This window comes from the organism of the source record quoted next, unplaced genomic scaffold, assembly GCF_019419815.1.
Source record: "Pyrus x bretschneideri cultivar Hongxiangsu unplaced genomic scaffold, Pyrus_bretschneideri_v1 Contig35, whole genome shotgun sequence".
Classification (NCBI taxonomy): domain Eukaryota; kingdom Viridiplantae; phylum Streptophyta; class Magnoliopsida; order Rosales; family Rosaceae; genus Pyrus; species Pyrus x bretschneideri.
The window spans coordinates 4797979-4815139 of NW_025999668.1; the positions used below are offsets into that span (position 1 = coordinate 4797979).

General features: G+C 37.1%; 5 protein-coding genes and 2 pseudogenes across 7 annotated transcripts; 5 read left to right on the forward strand and 2 right to left on the reverse strand.

Moving 5' to 3' along the window:
• Window positions 1-2665: 2665 nt before the first annotated feature.
• On the reverse strand, window positions 2666-5199 carry LOC125480749 (annotated as a pseudogene).
• Window positions 5200-5300: 101 nt separating this feature from the next.
• Window positions 5301-5991, forward strand: LOC125480699 (putative RING-H2 finger protein ATL21A). The gene is made up of 2 exons (XM_048591727.1): window positions 5301-5956; window positions 5988-5991. Exons 1-2 carry the CDS (start codon window positions 5361-5363, stop codon window positions 5989-5991), a joined length of 600 nt encoding a protein of 199 aa, XP_048447684.1. The 5' UTR covers window positions 5301-5360.
• On the forward strand, window positions 5966-10316 carry LOC125480751 (rust resistance kinase Lr10-like). Of its 2 annotated transcripts, XM_048591863.1 has the most exons (4): window positions 5966-6183; window positions 7024-7056; window positions 8882-8911; window positions 9025-10316. In XM_048591863.1, exons 1-4 carry the CDS (start codon window positions 5997-5999, stop codon window positions 10146-10148), a joined length of 1374 nt encoding a protein of 457 aa, XP_048447820.1. In that variant the 5' UTR covers window positions 5966-5996; the 3' UTR covers window positions 10149-10316. The 2 variants fall into 2 exon arrangements, with proteins under 2 accessions (XP_048447820.1, XP_048447821.1); XM_048591864.1 differs by lacking the exon at window positions 7024-7056.
• On the forward strand, window positions 7201-8757 carry LOC125480753 (farnesylcysteine lyase-like). Of its 2 annotated transcripts, XR_007261023.1 has the most exons (3): window positions 7201-7768; window positions 7858-7952; window positions 8052-8757. XR_007261023.1 is itself a non-coding variant. In XM_048591868.1 (2 exons), exons 1-2 carry the CDS (start codon window positions 7526-7528, stop codon window positions 8073-8075), a joined length of 267 nt encoding a protein of 88 aa, XP_048447825.1. In that variant the 5' UTR covers window positions 7206-7525; the 3' UTR covers window positions 8076-8757. The 2 variants fall into 2 exon arrangements, 1 of the variants encoding a protein (XP_048447825.1); XM_048591868.1 differs by lacking the exon at window positions 7858-7952 and having other exon boundaries at window positions 7206-7768.
• Window positions 10317-12267: 1951 nt separating the features above from the next.
• On the forward strand, window positions 12268-13555 carry LOC125480700 (DEMETER-like protein 2). The gene is made up of 4 exons (XM_048591728.1): window positions 12268-12836; window positions 12954-13034; window positions 13153-13237; window positions 13334-13555. Exons 1-4 carry the CDS (start codon window positions 12268-12270, stop codon window positions 13409-13411), a joined length of 813 nt encoding a protein of 270 aa, XP_048447685.1. The 3' UTR covers window positions 13412-13555.
• Window positions 13433-15989, forward strand: LOC125480701 (transcriptional activator DEMETER-like). Its single transcript, XM_048591729.1, has 9 exons — window positions 13433-13443; window positions 13734-13886; window positions 14177-14213; window positions 14293-14350; window positions 14557-14696; window positions 14781-14846; window positions 15003-15117; window positions 15211-15249; window positions 15643-15989. Exons 1-9 carry the CDS (start codon window positions 13433-13435, stop codon window positions 15762-15764), a joined length of 741 nt encoding a protein of 246 aa, XP_048447686.1. The 3' UTR covers window positions 15765-15989.
• A 434-nt stretch (window positions 15990-16423) lies between these two features.
• On the reverse strand, window positions 16424-16553 carry LOC125480774 (annotated as a pseudogene).
• Window positions 16554-17161: the final 608 nt, after the last annotated feature.

Sequence of the window (17161 nt, forward strand, 5' to 3'; positions counted from 1 at the left end):
TTGTTCTTTTAGGTTAACCAAACAAAAAAAATTCATAAATTCTAAAAAATAAATTTTCATTTTAAAATTTCTTAATAATATTATATTTCCTCGTACAAACAAAATGAAACATTACCTTTACCTATAACTCCGTTTTTCATATTACCCCTAAAACAATTTTTTTTCATATATCAATTTTACCCTAAAATTTTAATTTAATTTCACAATTACCACCGGCGTGTTTTTTTGAAAATGTCCTACGTGTGTCCCTAAAGTGAATGTTAGTCACAGTCAACGACACGCCATGTGGAGTGTTGGACAAGTGTCCAAGAGTGTCTAAGAAGTTTCATGTTTGTTTTTGTGTCTAATACGTCACACACGCTAGTGTATTGAAGTGTCGTGTGCAACTCAACAAAAACTAAAGCAGTATGATGCTTTCTTTGAAGCTGTTTTGTGCGTCTCTCATCTGTCATTGTAGGAATCATTATCAATTAGGCTTTAGTTGTGTCACGCATGGTTCAATTCACTCGGAAATTCTTCAGTTAACCCCAAAGACCACGGCAGTCATGGAAGCCTAATATCCCGACACTGCAGGCAGACTTGTATTCGTTCGTGGAAGACCTGTAGAGGCAGAAGAATTGGGAGGCATGGTTAAGTTCTCTCCTTCCAACATCTGAACCTCCACTTTAAGGGAGGATTAACAAAACATTTCCGGTACTGTTCACTTTTAACGAAAAATTACATTTATACATTTCCCTGGTACTATTCACTATACCTTTAAAAATGGCTTGTCATTAAAAGGGAAGTTTTTTTGGACTTTTCATTAGTTTTCCTCCACTTTAATGGATGGACGGTCTAGATCCACCGGGTTCCATCGGATGCACCGGGGATGAGTGATGCCACTCAAGAAGAATATAAAATTATAAAAAAGATAGTTATAAGAGCATCTCCTATGTAATATGTAATATGTAAAATGCTACCCACTTAGGCATTCAAAGTGTTAATTTTTTATTCACTTGTCTTATGTTGGTTTAAGTAGTCTTTGCTTTGATTTTTTTTTTTTTTTTTTTGACAAACAATAGTGTTAGTGAGTTATCTTGTTAAGTTGTTAGGAGGAGGAAATCGATGAAGATCAAATCCACTTTAGAGTGCATATCCATCATTACTTTCCTCCACTTATTTTAATAAGTAGAACACATTGGATCTTTATGCTAATTATAATTCAATGAAATCTTAATAGGTCAAATATAAAGATAGTATTTTGAATCTTAACCTGGTCACTTGATGTGACAAATATAATTCATCAAATCTTGATAATATAATACATGTTTACTGTCATGCAAAAAATTTAAAAAAAAAAAATCTTTCTAAATTACTATTTTTTTTGATAAATTGATATCTTGCTATATTAATAGAATTTGGGTGGTCCCAAGGTTGTTAATGTGCGTTTTAGGCAAGCACAACATAGAGAAAACTCAAAGTTCTCAATTTTCTAGGCATAAAAAAGCATCAAACTAAACCAGCATCCTATTCGGTGTTCAAAATTTGGTTGAGAAGTCAACTATCGCACAAACATACAAAATCGCCACATAAATACTACCTCTTAGTAGCCTCTAACAATGACACGCGTGTAATCATTATTTCTCTTGGCACTGAGAAGTAAACATTCGAGGGAGAATCATGTGATGATAGAGTTGAACTAACTATGTATTTTAGCACCTATAATCTAAATAATATTTTTTTTTTGTTTCTACATCACCCATTTACGTGACTAATGTTGTAACACTCTTTTAAGTGACTAATGTATAAAGATATATAACTAGACGAAACAATAAATTTACTTATAGAGGTCAATAATGTCGTAGACAAAACAAGATATAGCTTAGATGAAACGATAAATTTGCTCGTGGGTCCAATGTAAAACTCATACTAGTGAAAGGTTGACTGTGCCACATGCACTTTGGCAAGTGGCTGAATTATTTGCCCTGTACTAGTCAGCAAATTCGTCTATTAGAAATTGAGTTATTTATTTGAAAAATAGAAGAAATTAACTGATTTAGTTTTTTTTTTTGAAAAAAAAAAAGAAATTGACTGATTTAAATTTTTTATTGACATGCATAAAAAAAAAAGAAATTGACTGATTTAAATTTTTTATTGACATGCATACTTTATGGGGTCAATAATGACGGTTGTGCGCCTTTCAGTAAATGGTAAGAGCCCACTTCACCTGGACATCTTTGTTTTGATTGGAAGACCAACTTATAGACTTTGGAGCTAAACCTCATGGCAAGCTAGATAAGAACATGATCTAGACTGAGAACAAAATTCAATGGTTTCCTTTTTCTTTTTATTGTTTATTATTTTTCTTTTTATTGTAAGTGATATTCTGTGGTAATCTACAATAAAAAAAAAAAAGAAAAAAGTTTACACTCGAGGCGCAACGAGTTGAAAAAAAAAACATTAATTAGCAAAACAATCCAACACTTGTTAGTAGTTTCCTTTCTAGTAGTTTATTTATTTCCTCATATATATCAATGTGTAATCGACAATATCTTATTTGATTTTTGGTTGAGGTACTAATTAAACTTGAAACATGTTTCAACATTTTGGAAGAGATGTGACTTTGAAGGATCATAACTAAGTAAGCATGGCAACAATGTCTATCGAAGCTAGTTAAGAACTGAGGTGTAAAAACTTGAGGAAAGATTTTTGCATAAAAGTTCTGTGGAAAAGTGATGCATATTGGCCAGCCATTGGTTTCAAGTGAAAAACCAAGCAATCCAACAAACCTCGAATGTACTTATTTAGCCAGACAAACACCTCGAGCTATCGAGCACATATGGTACTTAGGTACAATGGTTACACTTCTCATGAGTCCTAGTAACATACATAAGTGTGTGTGCACATATCTATCTATATATCTAAGTAGATATGTTACTCTAATTCAGCAATAGCTTCTAACTGAATGTTTAGATTTCTTGCAGGTGTAGTTGCATTTGTTCGTGCAGGACCTGTAGATGCAAAAGGATTGGGAGGCATGGTTAAGTTTTCTCCTCCTTCCAGCATTTGAACAACTTCTTTCATGGAAGGACGACCCGCTGGGTGCCACTGGATGCACCAGAGCCCTACAATTGCGAGTTTCTTTGGTGTTTTACCATCTCCTTCCTCCCCAAGATGGATCCGTAGGTCATCTCCTTCTTCTAGAAGATTATAGATCCATTCTGGATAGTAAATTTCAGTTGGTGTTGCTGAGGTTGAATCAATATTCTTCCTTCCCCCTACCATCTCAAGCAGCAGCATTCCAAAACTATAGACGTCCGACTTATAGGACACATTTCCAAAGTTCCTGGAGAACACTTCAGGTGCAATGTAGCCCATAGTCCCTCTAGCTGTAGTCATGGACACTATGCTTTGATCCTTAGAACACAACTTGGCCAAACCAAAATCAGAAATTTTTGGAGTGAAATTGTCGTCTAATAAAACATTATGAGGCTTGATGTCGAAATGGAGGATTCGTTGATCACATTCCTAATGAAGATAATAAATTCCCTTGGCTATAGCAAGAGCAATATCCTGTAACTTGTCCCAACCAAGAAAACGATTGTTATTGTCTGCCGATGAAATGAAATCGTGCAGTGAACCATTGGCGAAGAACTCATAAACGAGAGCTCTGTTAAACCCATCAGCACAGAAACCAACCAAACGAACCACGTTGACATGGTGGATACTTCCCATCATTCCAACTTCCTTTATGAAATCTTCCCCATTTCCGTTGGAACTATTGAGAACTTTTACAGCAACAAAGCATTCAGAAGAAAGTTTTCCTTTGAAAACAGTTCCATAGGCTCCTTGGCCTAACTTGTCCTGGAATTGGTTTGTGATCCTCTTAATATCTGCATAGGAATACCTGCTTGGTTTGTGAGCGTTGTAATCTTCTAAAAACTTTTCAATCTTCAATTGACTCTCCTTTTCTTTTCGATTAGACCTATAGACACAATAGGCTGCAACGACCAGTAGTAATACAACAAATGATCCCAGGGTTGTACCTGAATCAAACAAATCCTTGAGTAAATAATAATATTCCCGACGGTCTAGCTAGACATGAAATAAAATAAAAAGCCGTCAGACTACTCACCTGCGGCCACTAATTTCCTTGTTAGACCTGAAAAAAGCATTGACAAATTTAGTAATAGTGATGATCTACTGCTCGGACAAATTTAGTAATAGAAGAAAACAAATTACTCTTTGCCTAGTCATTTGAAATTCATATCAAATGCGTTGCATCTAGTTATTTGAAATATGTTCAGTCGGATGCTTGGTAGATAAGTAAGCAGCAAGTGCAATAATATAGCACAATATATGTAAAATAAAACCAAGATTGAAAATATAGGCAGACTTACTAGGTCTGTTCAAGGGAACACATTGAATTTCAGTGTTGGTGTGATTGTAATTGATTCTACACTTGTTGCCCTCTGCTTCACACTCTGTACAATTTGGTTTCTTCCATTTCAAATTAGTACCCTCAAGACCATAATAGTGGATCTGTGGAATCGACAAAACATCGTACATCTTTGTACACGACTCTAGTAGCGGATAGTCCACAGTGGTCTGGGAAGATTCAATGGCATAAACTCTGTAGCCAGGGTCACTAATGCAGGGGACCTTAGCACCTTCTAACTCTCTTTCAGCAGGGCAGTGGAATAAGGTAGCGTTGGAAGGCATGGATTCTTGGAAGTAGAATTGAGAGGCTGGCAATGAGATGTTGATGTTATCAACTTCTAAAGGCTTTAACAGCAGGCAATTACGCGGTTGATAGACTTGGACTTCCTGACGCTTGTAATCTATGCGTTTCACCAAGAATTTCACCACTACCACTCGGTGCTCCTGTCCGTAGTCACCCTCATTCGCATGGCAATCAGATGTCGGACTACAGTGATGTCCACGGTGAAACAGAATATGGATGGCCTCGCTATCATCCCCGCATTTGGATTTTTCACAAGCATAGGCATTCTGGGTTGCTCCGAGCAATGTTAACAAAGTCATTGAGAATATGCGAACCCAAGAGAGATTGAGCTGTAGCTGCTGCATTTCTGAGGTATTTTTTTTCCAAGCAGAAGAACAAATAAATGTTAATAGTTTAACACAAAAGACTGTGTAGAGTACTTGACCATAAAAATGCAATTGATACGGGTTTACCCCAAAGACCACGTCACGGAAGCCTAGAAGGTATTTACTGTTTTGGTCAATACTTAATTCCACAGCGGAAAGAGAGAGTCATTCCCTTTTACCTTTACATGTGTAAAATCTTTTCTTGTGCTTATATATAAATTATTTGTATTGTTACGCACTTTCTGTGTCAAACCTCGCTGATATTTTTCTCCATGGGAATGAGTGGAAGGTCCTCCTCTTCCTCCTCCTTGTCTATGCGGTTTTTAATTGCAGCTTTTATTGTTTTTAGCTTATCCCCTCAATCCATTTGTAACGCCACCCGGCCAAAGTGTACGTCTTCCTGCGGCCATATCCGCAATATAAGCTACCCTTTTCGACTAAAGGGCGATCCGCGCCACTGCGGCGACTCAGGATACACTCTGTCTTGTGAGAACAACAAAACCATACTAAACATATCTTCATCTGGCGATTACTACGTACAGGCAATCAACTACCATAACCAAACAATCCGAATTGTCGATCCAGGCCTTGACAAGAGCAATTGCTCCTCCCTTCCTCTTCATTCTCTGTATCTTCCTCATCGGTATTTCCATCATCGGTATTTCCAAATTCCGACGACAACTGGGAATTGTACAGCATCATCAACAGATTCATCAGCGATATGTACGGAAATTGGCACAACAAATTTAACATTTTTCAAGTGTCCGCGTCCAATGAATTCATCTCTTTACGTGGATGCTGCTCCATGTTTTCCTGTTCAATCTGCTTCTACTTCATCTTCGTCGATGTCGTCATCCCAACCAAAATCGTATGGCTATGTCAAGATTGGATATTTAGAGGTAGGGCAGATGAAGGACGGTTGCAGCATAGAGCGAACGACTTATGCCTACTTGTTCGACGGCTACAACGCTTCTTATAAATCCATACACAATTCTCTGGTTTATGGATTTGAGCTTCAATATGCCCCTGATGGTCCCATTCTCTGCGAAAACCAATGGCAGGGGTATTTTGAGTGTTATCCGCACAGCGTTCCAGGTGAGTAGGGAATAAATCTCAATTTTCTTTTTTACTTCATTATCATCTTTTGTAGGAAATTCATTCCTATAAAATAAATAAAATTAAAATTAAAAGAGAGTTTTAAAGAAAAGTCCATAATACTGTTCACTTTAACGAAAAACCACATTTTAACACTAAAAAGTCAATTCTGGTACTATTCATTTTACTCTTTACTTTGTCCTTATCGTTAAAACTTAAAGTTTTTAAACCATTTTCATTAGTTTTCCTAAATTAAAATTGTAGGGCCATGGTCATCCTTTGTCTCTTTTTTGGTCATCTTCAACTAAAAGAGCTAAATAGATAGCTCTGTAAAAAGTTATATTTAAATAAAAATGTTAGGCTAATTTCATATACCATCTTCAATTGAAGAGACTAAACATAGCCATTTAATAATTTATTAGTTTTAAACTTATATGTTAAATTTATTGGTTAATTTAAGTAAACTACTTTTGGATGTTTTTAAAACTAGTCATCGAATTTGAATCAATTATTGTAACTAAGTAATTGGGCACCAAAAAAGGCTAAGAAGAGGGCTACATTTGACCAGTATGTCATCTTTTAGCTTGTGGACCATTAGAGATGACGAAATATGTTAAACAAAGAAATAAAAAGTTTGAGCAAGTGACCATTTACCACAACGGTGGAAATGTATTATGCTCTTACATGATGACATGGGTTCGAATTCTGTTAGTGGCTAATCTAACCATTTAACTTACTAATGTAAAAAAATAAAAAAATAAATCAAAGTTTGAAATTTTAATTTAAAATCAACGGGGGTGGACCCAAGTATTTTACATTTTTCCCTCTTTGCCACTGCAGGTTTTTTCCGATTTCTATGGGCACTGATTCTAGGTAAGAGATTTATATATGGGAGATTATATCACATTTAATTTATCCTCTATTTCGAGAGTTCTATATTCCTTTTGAATTGGTTTGACCCTTTGGCTTACACCCCTTCATCAAGAGGTGCTACTTCCTAAAGAACGTGTTTTTTCAATTTGAATTGATATCCAAATATTCAAACATGTTGTGAACTTTAAGAACATTTATAAAGAAGATGTTAAATCCAAAACATCGAAGTATTTTAACAAAAAAAAATATAGTATTCAAGTGTTTGATATGTTGTAGACTGTAGTCATGTAAATATCTGAAAATAGTATAATATTAAATTATAAAATAATAATTTATTTTATTTATTATTTATAATCTCTCCTATTTTCACTCTCTCTCCTGTCCCTCATTTTCTCCGCCACTATTCCTCCCTCATCTCAATTCTCAACTTCACTGGATCCTCGAGAGCAACCCCGTCGTCAGTGGTCGCATGGCCACCGTCAACATCTCCACCCACACCTTCGAGGCCGGCGCCTCCATTCTCCACTCCAGGAACTTGCACGCTTTGAACTACACCAATCTCCTCAACCTCGTCGTCAAAAGCCCCTCCTCCTCTATTCTGCGCTTCAAATCAAAGCTTCCCTTTGCTGATGAGAGTGTTTTGGTTTCCAATTCACTCCTCATGCTCTTCAGATACGGCTTCTCCCTTGTCAGGATGGACAAGGTTGTTGAGGTATAAAAGTAAATAAATAAAAGGTTTGTTTTTTGGTTTTAACTTAGGGTTTTTTTGTTGAATTTGGTAAATTTCTTTGTGTGGTACAGGTAAGATTGTTTGGCATCTTATTAATTTATTGGGTGTTAATTTGGTGAAGTCCTTGCCTATGAGAATCATCAATCCTGCTACTGAAGAAATCATGGTCCTTTTCTCACCCTAAGCATTTCTGTCAATTAAATTAATTTCTGGGTTGTTTTCTAAATTTAATTACTGTTTAATCATCGCATTTGATCGTGTGTAGGATCTAGAAGGAGGAGAGGGATAGTCGTTGGTGCAGTCGTGGTGGTGGTGGTGGTGTTGAGCGGGAGTGGGATGGACGGCGGCGGTCCTAGGGGTCTGATGCGGGGCGAGGGAGTAGGAAAGAGATCCTTCCATTTTGTTGCAGGGACAAGGACTCATTTTGAAAAACTAACGAGGGTGTAGGAAAGTTTCATTAAACATGCACTGTCGCTCTGCATGTTTTGGAAAAGGGCTAGATTTTCAAAGCTATGTTTTGCTGCATGAGCTTTTAGTCTTTTTATTCACCCTCAATTTAAAAAAGCTGGTTTTAGAGTGTTTACCAAACACTAAAAAGACCCCAACTTTTTTTCATACATGCATTTTTTTTATAATTTCAGCTGTACCAAACTGGTACTAAGAGCCCCAGACTTTCTTTAATAACACTATATTTTTGTTACACCTTACAAGAGTGGTATTTAATCAATCACATAAACATGTACCTAACAAATAATATAGTGCATCCTCTATGGATATGAAAAGCTGCAACAAATTTCAATGTTAATCCAGGTGTGCGTACGTAACTACCTCCAGGGTATATGTATGATGGCTTATCAGAAATTTTTGAATGATGGCCTATCAGAAATTGGAAACCAAAATAGCTCCCATAATTTATTAGGGGCTATATCTATGATGGCTTAACAGAAATTTTTATCTATAATAATGCTTTGCACTTCGAAAGCTAGCTAGTTATTTCTCTTTGATTTTGTTAGTATATCTTCTTGTATTTCTTGGGTATTTAATGTTCTTCACAATATTAAGTTTGATTTACTCTTCGTTCTGTTCTAAATGCAGATTTTGCACTCTTTGGACTCGTTTGTTACGGTAAGAGCTTTGCTGATATATATGATATCCAATATTGAGCATATACTTTGATCCAAGGCAACAAGTCAATTTCGTTTCTCATGATGTTTTTTGTGATTTACTCCAATGTTCAGGACTACTTGTTGGGGCAAAATTTCTATTTGGGGCACCATTCGTGACTGTGTTTTTGATCTATACATGGAAAAGAAGGCATTTGTCAATGTACAACTCCATAGAAGAATTTTTGCATGGTGAAAAGAATTTTGTGCCAATAAGGTATTCGTACTCGAACATCAAGAAGATGTCTAACAAATTTAAAGAAAAACTTGGTGAAGGAGGGTATGGATCAGTATTCAAAGCAAGGTTACGGAGTGGACGTTTTGGGGCAATTAAGATGTTGGATAAGCCCAAAGGCAATGGACAAGATTTCATCAGCGAGGTAAATACTATTGGGAGGATTCACCATGTTAATGTGGTTCGGCTTGTTGGTTATTGTGTTGAGGGATCGAAGCATGCTTTGGTATATGATTTCATGCTCAACGGATCTCTTGATAAATACATTTATTGCAAAGAAGGAAGTATCTCATTAAGTTGCAAGACAACGTATGAGATTTCTCTTGGAGTGGCTCAAGGGATCAAATATCTACATGAAGATTGTGACATGCAAATATTACATTTTGACATCAAGCCTCACAACATTCTGCTTGATGAGAATTTCATACCGAAGATTTCTGACTTTGGGCTTGCAAAATTATACCCGGTGGATAATAGTATTGTGTCTCTAACAGCAGCAAGGGGTACAATGGGATATATGGCTCCTGAGCTATTCTACAAGAATATTGGCGGTGTTTCATTTAAAGCCGATGTTTATAGTTTTGGAATGTTGTTGATGGAAATGGCAAGCAGAAGGAAGAATTTGAATGCATTGGCAGAGCATTCAAGTCAACTTTACTTCCCTTCATGGGTTTACAATCAATATAATGAAGGAAAGGACTTCGAGGTGGGAGAAGTTGTAGAGGAGGAAAAACCATTAACAAAAAAAATGATTATAACCGCCTTGTGGTGTATACAATTGAAGCCAAGCGATCGACCTTCAATGAAGGAAGTCCTACAGATGCTCGAAGGAGATGTTGAATTCCTTCGAATGCCTCCGGAGCCTCTTCTATATCCACAAGAGATGCCCGTAGTTGCTCCTAATGGTAATCTGAATCCAACATATTCTAAGGCGGAGTTAACATCTTCTTTGACGGGTAGGTGAAGACACGCAACTAGCATAGGCTCTGTCAGTTTGAATCTCAATGCAATGTTTCTGGTTTTGTAGTAGTACTGTTTGCTTGTACGTTGAACGTGATGTTAAATATGTTTAGTACGGCATATTTTCATGATTCCAGGGATAAATAATAGCATGTTTGGTACTTTACTTGAATCTAACTTTTTTAAATCAAAAACAATTTTCAAGTTTTAGGTTTTAAAAACTTGTTTGGTTGGACTATTTTAAAAAATTGAACTCAAGATTGATTCAAATATATAGATCTAAAAACATAAAAAGGGTGTTTTAGAATTTTTAAATTTAAATTCATTCATTTCTTTTCTCTTCCTCCTTCCCTTTCACTCCAAATCTCTCTTTTCTTCTTTCACTTTTTTTTTTTTTTTTCGTTTCTTCTTCAATCTGTTTTCTTCTTGTTTTAGGTTCTTTCTCACTCATTTTCCTCTCTATCTACTCTGATCCTCTCTTCTTTCTCTTTCCTTCAATCATCTTTTACTTTGTTTCCTTATCTCTCCTTTTTCTCCCTCTTCTACGATCTCCTCTTTTTAGATCTCTTTATCTAGTTTAAGTTGTAAGATTTAAAATTTTTAAATCGCAAACCAATCAAATGTTTTAATCTTAAAAAAAATATTTTTAAAAAATGTTCTTAAGAAATGTTTTGATAAATGATAAAAAAAATTTCAAATAAGATACCCAACATGCCCTAACATATTCATGAAGGACACCGTTGTATGATTCATGAAGACGATATTTTCTAATTTTTGTTCCAAGAAATTATTGGTTGTGATGATTGTTCGCTCGTGCTGGTAATTCTGGTTCTCATGGGCTCATGCCGGCTGCACTTACATAGCTCCGGTTGTTATTTGTTAGTGGAGGGAGGGACCTCCTTGGTCAATATTCGAAACCCTTTTCTTTTTTATTTTTGTTTCTGTGAGTACAATGATATATTTACACTAAGTGAGGGAGGTTAGTTTAGGCTACATAATGGACAATCTAATTCGGTATTGAATTTTCCATTTACGAGATTCGAACCTAAGATCTTTTACTTACAAGTAAAAAATAATATTATTAGACTATAGTACAGAATGGCAATATTCGAAACCTTTTAGTTTGCCAAGTCATTTCTTGGTCAAAAGATTTTGCAGAAAGTTGAGGTTTTACCACAAAACTAATTGGCAATATGAGACTAGCTTAATTACTTAAGCACATGTAAAGTCCCTTTTTCCCCGACGTGGAATGCAGTCTCAAAAAAATTTCTGTCTGAGAATCCTTCCTTTAGTATTTGAAATGCTGCCTGCTTTGTACTGCGCAACCAGTTTATAGCTTTGGTGGAGGACTCAGCCTCCTCGTTATAATTTCCTAAGAATCTTGAACGTAATGTTTATCACTAGCTGGAGCATCATTGTAATTGTAAGCCAAAGGGAAGATTTGTTGATCACGTCCTTGGTGAAGATATTCAATTCCTTTGGCAAATAGCTAGATCTTGCAGCTTATCCCAACCAAGAAATTTGTTGTTATTGTCTGCTGATGAAATGAAATCATGTAGTGATCTAATGAACAAAAGCTCGTCTAAATCCATCAACGCAGAAGCCAACCAAGGGAATAGCATGGTTGATGTGACCCATTGTTCCCACTTTATTTATGAACTCTTACCGATCTCCCCTTCCAATTGCATAACTTCATATGGTTTACCACATCGTTTTCCGAACACACTAAAATATCTCTCTTTCCTTAGAACTATTGAGGACCAGCAGAAGATAGCTTTCCTTTAAGGTAAGAGATCCTCTTCAGATCATTTCCACCAAATTTACCCTATCAATCAATCCGAACCCTTGAAATTTTGACCAAACGGCTAAAATTATTGTAACTTTTAAAGATGCCCCCTGTTTTTAACCGTTGGATCAAATTTCAAATATCCGGATTGATTGATAGGGTAGAGTTGGTAAAAGGGATCCGGAGATGATCTCTTTCCTCTCTTTAAAAACAGTTCCTAGGCCTAACTTGTCTATGAACTGATTTGTAATCCTCTTAATAACTTGTCTATGAACAACTGTTAGGAAGTGTTGTTAATTCCTCTATGCAACAGAGTAGTCTGTGGAGTTCTCAAGAAATGCCATCAGTGGACCTGTATGCTTTGTTCAGACAGCACTCAACAGACCTGAATAATAGTTCTGAAATAAGGCCAAGCACTGGACATCATTGTTCCAACTATAGTAATCAGCGTGAGGGGAACCTAACCTTCCCATTAGAAAACACGTCAGTCAGAGAGCCCGGAAAACATACTGAACCACTTATGGGAACTAAGAGTGGTAGCATAAAGCATGTCAGTGAGCTCAGCAAAAATTCTATCAACGACGCTGATGGTAAGCATATACTCATGGAAAATCAATCAGTTGATTCAAAGTTACAGGAGCAACTATTTTCTCATGGTCAGTCACATAATGAGACAAGTACACATACTTCAAAAAGAAGAAAAGGAAAGGCAGACAGCGGGAAAAAGAATGCAGTTGACTGGGACATCTTGAGAAAGCAGGTGCAGGTCAATGGTAGGAAAAAGGAAAGAAATAAAGACAGAATGGACTCACTGGATTATGAAGCACCCAAAAATGCTAATGTCAAAGAAATTTCTGAGGCAATCAAGGAACGAGGGATGAACATCATGCTAGCAGAACGGATCCAGGTACTCTACTATTAGTATTCAGTCCAAGTTCATTGCACCGTTAATTTTCTCCAGATAACATCACTTGATAGGTTAAGACTATCCCTCGTGATAACACTAGTTGCACAATGTTTGTTGGAATTCCTAAACCGACTGGTTAAAGAACATGGAAGCATCGATCTGGAATGGTTAAGAGATGTTCCTCCTGATGAAGCAAAGTAAGTCATTCCACAATTCATTATCTTGTAGAACGTTACAGCTACCCCCTTTATGCCATTAACAAGGCCATTATTCATCAGGTTTGGTATACAGTTATCACTAATGATTTTCCTGCAGGGATTATCTATTAAGCATACGAGGCTTGGGCTTGAAAAGTGTGGAGTGTGTCCGGCTTTTAACACTTCACCACCTTGCTTTCCCGGTAACAATTATGCGACTACTAAATACTAATTATGTTACAAGAGCCTGGGGACATCTTAAAATCAATGAAATTATATATGTTCTTTGCTCCATATAGGTTGACACTAATGTTGGAAGGATAGCAGTAAGACTGGGATGGGTCCCCCTCCAACCATTACCTGAATCACTCCAGTGACACCTCCTAGAAATGTAAGAAATGATAGTTTGGTAAATGAATGCTTACTTTTCCAGTACTGGAAAATGCTAACCGTATTCCCTCTAGGTACCCAATGCTGGAATCAATTCAAAAGTATCTATGGCCAAGATTATGCAAAATTGATCAACGAACCCTGTAAGCTCATAGCTTCATAAACTTTTCATATAAATTTGAGAGCACTACTTTCAAGTGCAAAAGTTCATGTAATTTTATTTATATTTGTCGACTTATGCTTTTACTGATTAATTGACTATTGAACCATAGTTATGAGCTGCATTACCAGATGATTAAATTTGGAAAGGTTTACATCGACATTACAAAACTATATGCAAGAGAAGATGGAGCTTCAAGAAGGTGACATGTCCAAGTCTTTAGTTTCCTTGACTTCGGAAGCTGCTTCTATCCCTACACCCAAGCTAAAGAATGTCAGTCGACTACGAACAGAGCACCAAGTGTAAGTACATTTCATCCCATAGTCACAAACCCACATATTCCTTGCAAAACACTGAACACAAACTGAAATATAGTAGGGCCAAAGTCCACAGCATGTTCAATCTAGGAAAACAAATTTAGCGTCGAAATTTTGAATTCGCCACCGTCAGAATTCTTGCAGGAATTTTAACAACTCTCTGCCTGGAGCCATACGTTCTGAGTTTTGGCACACATACCTATACAAGCATGTGTATACAGGCATAACTGTAAATCCTCTGACACCCTTATACATTCTGTGCTGGTATAATGCAGGTATGAACTACCAGATTCACATCCACTCTTAAAAGGGGTAGGTTAAAATTATATATATTATATCTACAATACATGAAGCGTTCTAATTCTCAATTAATCACCATTCAACTTTACAGATGGACAGACGGGAACCAGATGATCCAAGCCCTTACCTTCTTGCTATATGGACACCAGGTAAGCTCCAGACATAAAAGAACTGAGATACATTGTTAAGGATCTTGAGATCAATTCAAATTTAATGCATTTGATTCAGTAAGCCAAGTTAGAACTTGGGATACAGATGCATGGATGGCCTAGCACTAGCTAAATTTGACATCAGATGAATGAAGTCGAAATATTGTACATCTTACTAAGTGATACATTTATTTTACTTATATCAGGTGAGACTGCAAATTCAATTCAACCACCAGAAAGCAGGTGTGGCTCCCAAGACCAACACAAATTGTGCAATGAGAAGACATGTTTTTCATGTAATAGTATAAGAGAAGAAAATTCACAAACAGTCAGAGGGACGATTTTGGTGAGAAAAATTGATTCTTGTAATAAGTCAAAGACAATAAACTACATGCATTTGTTTACTGAAATTTAATTCAACTTGTTGCAGATACCTTGTAGAACAGCAATGAGAGGGAGCTTTCCACTCAACGGCACATATTTTCAAGTTAATGAGGTAAGTCTTATTGAAACTAATCTCCTTGAAGTTTATCTACAGAGCACAGTCTGGACAAAATTAAAAGTGGTCCAGAATCCTGTACTCCACTTCTGTAAGCCAGAATGTTAAAGCCATTACTTCCAGATTTATAAACAAAGTTCTATCATGATGCAGATGTTCGCGGATCATGAGTCTAGTCACAACCCAATAGATGTTCCAAGGGGGTGGATATGGAATTTGCCAAGACGGACCGTATACTTTGGAACTTCTGTATCGACAATATTCAGAGGTAAGTGATATGAAGATACCAGCGTTGCGATTTTCACATCCCATTTAGAGATGTATACTTATTACTTACAACGAAAATAATTATGTCCACCAGGTCTATCAACAGAGGGAATTCAATACTGCTTTTGGAGAGGTATGTGATACTAACTTCAGTTCTTCATAATACTTTGCGATAACTATCATGAGTTATCTTCTCAGGACTAGTTATATAACAAAGGTATACTTACCATGGTTTAAGAAAAAGAAAATGTAAATGATAAACTTTGAACTAATTTGTAATTTTTGATGCAAAAGACAAATCATTGATAGTGCAATTATATGTAATTAGCCAGAGGGTAATTAAGATATTTGACTGATGATTTCTCGAGTCCTGAGTGTCTTCAAAAGAAGGGGAAATAAGAGGGAGAGAAATCTGACGAAATTTTGGTGCGACTGTTGAAAACATTGTATTAAAAACCAGTGTATGTAATTTAGCAGTACAAAGTGACAAACAAGTTTACTTATTGACTGATTGATTTATATGCAGGATATGTGTGTGTGAGAGGATTTGAAAGAAAAACAAGAGCACCACGACCCTTAATGCCCAGATTGCATTTTCCTGCAAGTAAGTTGACCAGGACAAAAAATGAAGGGAAGAAACAGCATTGATCATGGTGCAAAGAAGATTTTCATCACACGACTGACTGTGAGAAGAACAATGACTAACAAATTCTATTGCATTCAATTATTTTTCCTCTAGATGAGCATTGACTATATGACAGGCAGGCAGCTGATAGCAAAGTATCATGCACAATATGTGAGATCTCATGATCAGTTGATTGTAGCCTGTATGTACATTAGTATTTTTCAATAAATGCCCAAAAAAAAGCAATCCTTCCGAAAAATGTCGCATTGTCACTATCCAAAAGAAGAAGATTTCTTCGGCAGTCAATAAACAAAAAGAAAAATTACATGTATGGATGCATGAATACAGAATATACATTAGATGAAGTGATACACAGCGAAGAAGGCAAAAGACTAAGGTAAACGAATCATCACAAGTATAGCCGGCCTATACTTAAACAAGAATGCCGTGTCATCCAGCGGAGCCTAAAAGAAGGTGACATGGGCAGACAGCTGACTCCTTTTCAATAGAAAGGAATAGCCAAACCAACCCAGCTGGTAGGTCAATCTCAAAAATCTTAACGGCCAGCAAACCGGAGACGCACTGCAGAATTCAGAAACATATTTTAATCCCTAATGCCAGTCATTTCCACATTCTTCTTCTTCTTATAAGCCTTTTTCCACTATGTGGGGTCGGTTGTAGGGGGATGCAACATGAGGACTTCCCAGGAGGTCACCCATTCTAGTACTACTCTCACCCAAAACTCGCTTAACTTCGGAGTTCAGATGGGATCCGGTGTAACATCCCACATCGCCTAGGGTAGTGATCCTTATATGTATGTTCTCATCCCTACCACTAGTACAAAAAATACTTTGGGTGACGTAGGTCCTTCGTCGCGCAAACCCAAAAAAACGTCGCGCAAAAATTTGCGTGACGAACCTTCGTCGTGCGACAAGCGTCGCACCAAGCCTGTGAAAGAAGGTTTTGCGTGACGAAGAAGTTACATGCGTCACGCAAAGTGTCTTTGCGTGACGTAGTACCATGCGTCACGCAAAGTGGGTTGGCGTGACCAATGTCTGCATCACGCAAAGTGGATTGGCGTGACCTAGGTGTGCGTCACGCAAAGTGGGTTTGCGTGACGTATGTGTGCGTCACTGAAAGTGGGTTGGCGTGACGTAGGATTCGTGTCACTCAGATTGGGTTGCGAGAGAGTAAGAGTGCGATTTTGCGGTTATGCGACGGCGGGAGAGAGGGCGAGGGTTGTTGCATTCGTGTCACTCAGAGTGGGTTGCGAGAGAGTGAGAGTTCTGCGTTCTAGGGTTTGAGAGTTGGTTTCAAGAAAGTGAGGGGGCCGAAGTGGGGGGAAGACTTTGCGTGACGTATGTGGCGTCGCGCAAAACAGCTTTGCGCGACGCATGTGCACATACGTCGCGCAAAGCTG

Bases quoted from the DNA above. Each gene is read 5' to 3' on its own strand.
- LOC125480699 (XM_048591727.1), top strand. From the start codon at position 5,361: ATGGGAATGAGTGGAAGGTCCTCCTCTTCCTCCTCCTTGTCTATGCGG.
- LOC125480751 (XM_048591863.1), top strand. From the start codon at position 5,997: ATGAAGGACGGTTGCAGCATAGAGCGAACGACTTATGCCTACTTGTTC. The intron at 6,184-7,023 runs GTGAGTAGGGAA...TTGCCACTGCAG, and splicing joins TTATCCGCACAGCGTTCCAG to GTTTTTTCCGATTTCTATGG. The intron at 7,057-8,881 runs GTAAGAGATTTA...TTCTAAATGCAG, and splicing joins TCTATGGGCACTGATTCTAG to ATTTTGCACTCTTTGGACTC.
- LOC125480753 (XM_048591868.1), top strand. From the start codon at position 7,526: ATGGCCACCGTCAACATCTCCACCCACACCTTCGAGGCCGGCGCCTCC. The intron at 7,769-8,051 runs GTATAAAAGTAA...GATCGTGTGTAG, and splicing joins GGATGGACAAGGTTGTTGAG to GATCTAGAAGGAGGAGAGGG.
- LOC125480700 (XM_048591728.1), top strand. From the start codon at position 12,268: ATGCCATCAGTGGACCTGTATGCTTTGTTCAGACAGCACTCAACAGAC. The intron at 12,837-12,953 runs GGTACTCTACTA...ACAATGTTTGTT, and splicing joins ATGCTAGCAGAACGGATCCA to GGAATTCCTAAACCGACTGG. The intron at 13,238-13,333 runs GTAACAATTATG...TGCTCCATATAG, and splicing joins TTCACCACCTTGCTTTCCCG to GTTGACACTAATGTTGGAAG.
- LOC125480701 (XM_048591729.1), top strand. The intron at 14,847-15,002 runs GTAAGTCTTATT...ATCATGATGCAG, and splicing joins CATATTTTCAAGTTAATGAG to ATGTTCGCGGATCATGAGTC. The intron at 15,250-15,642 runs GTATGTGATACT...ATTTATATGCAG, and splicing joins TCAATACTGCTTTTGGAGAG to GATATGTGTGTGTGAGAGGA.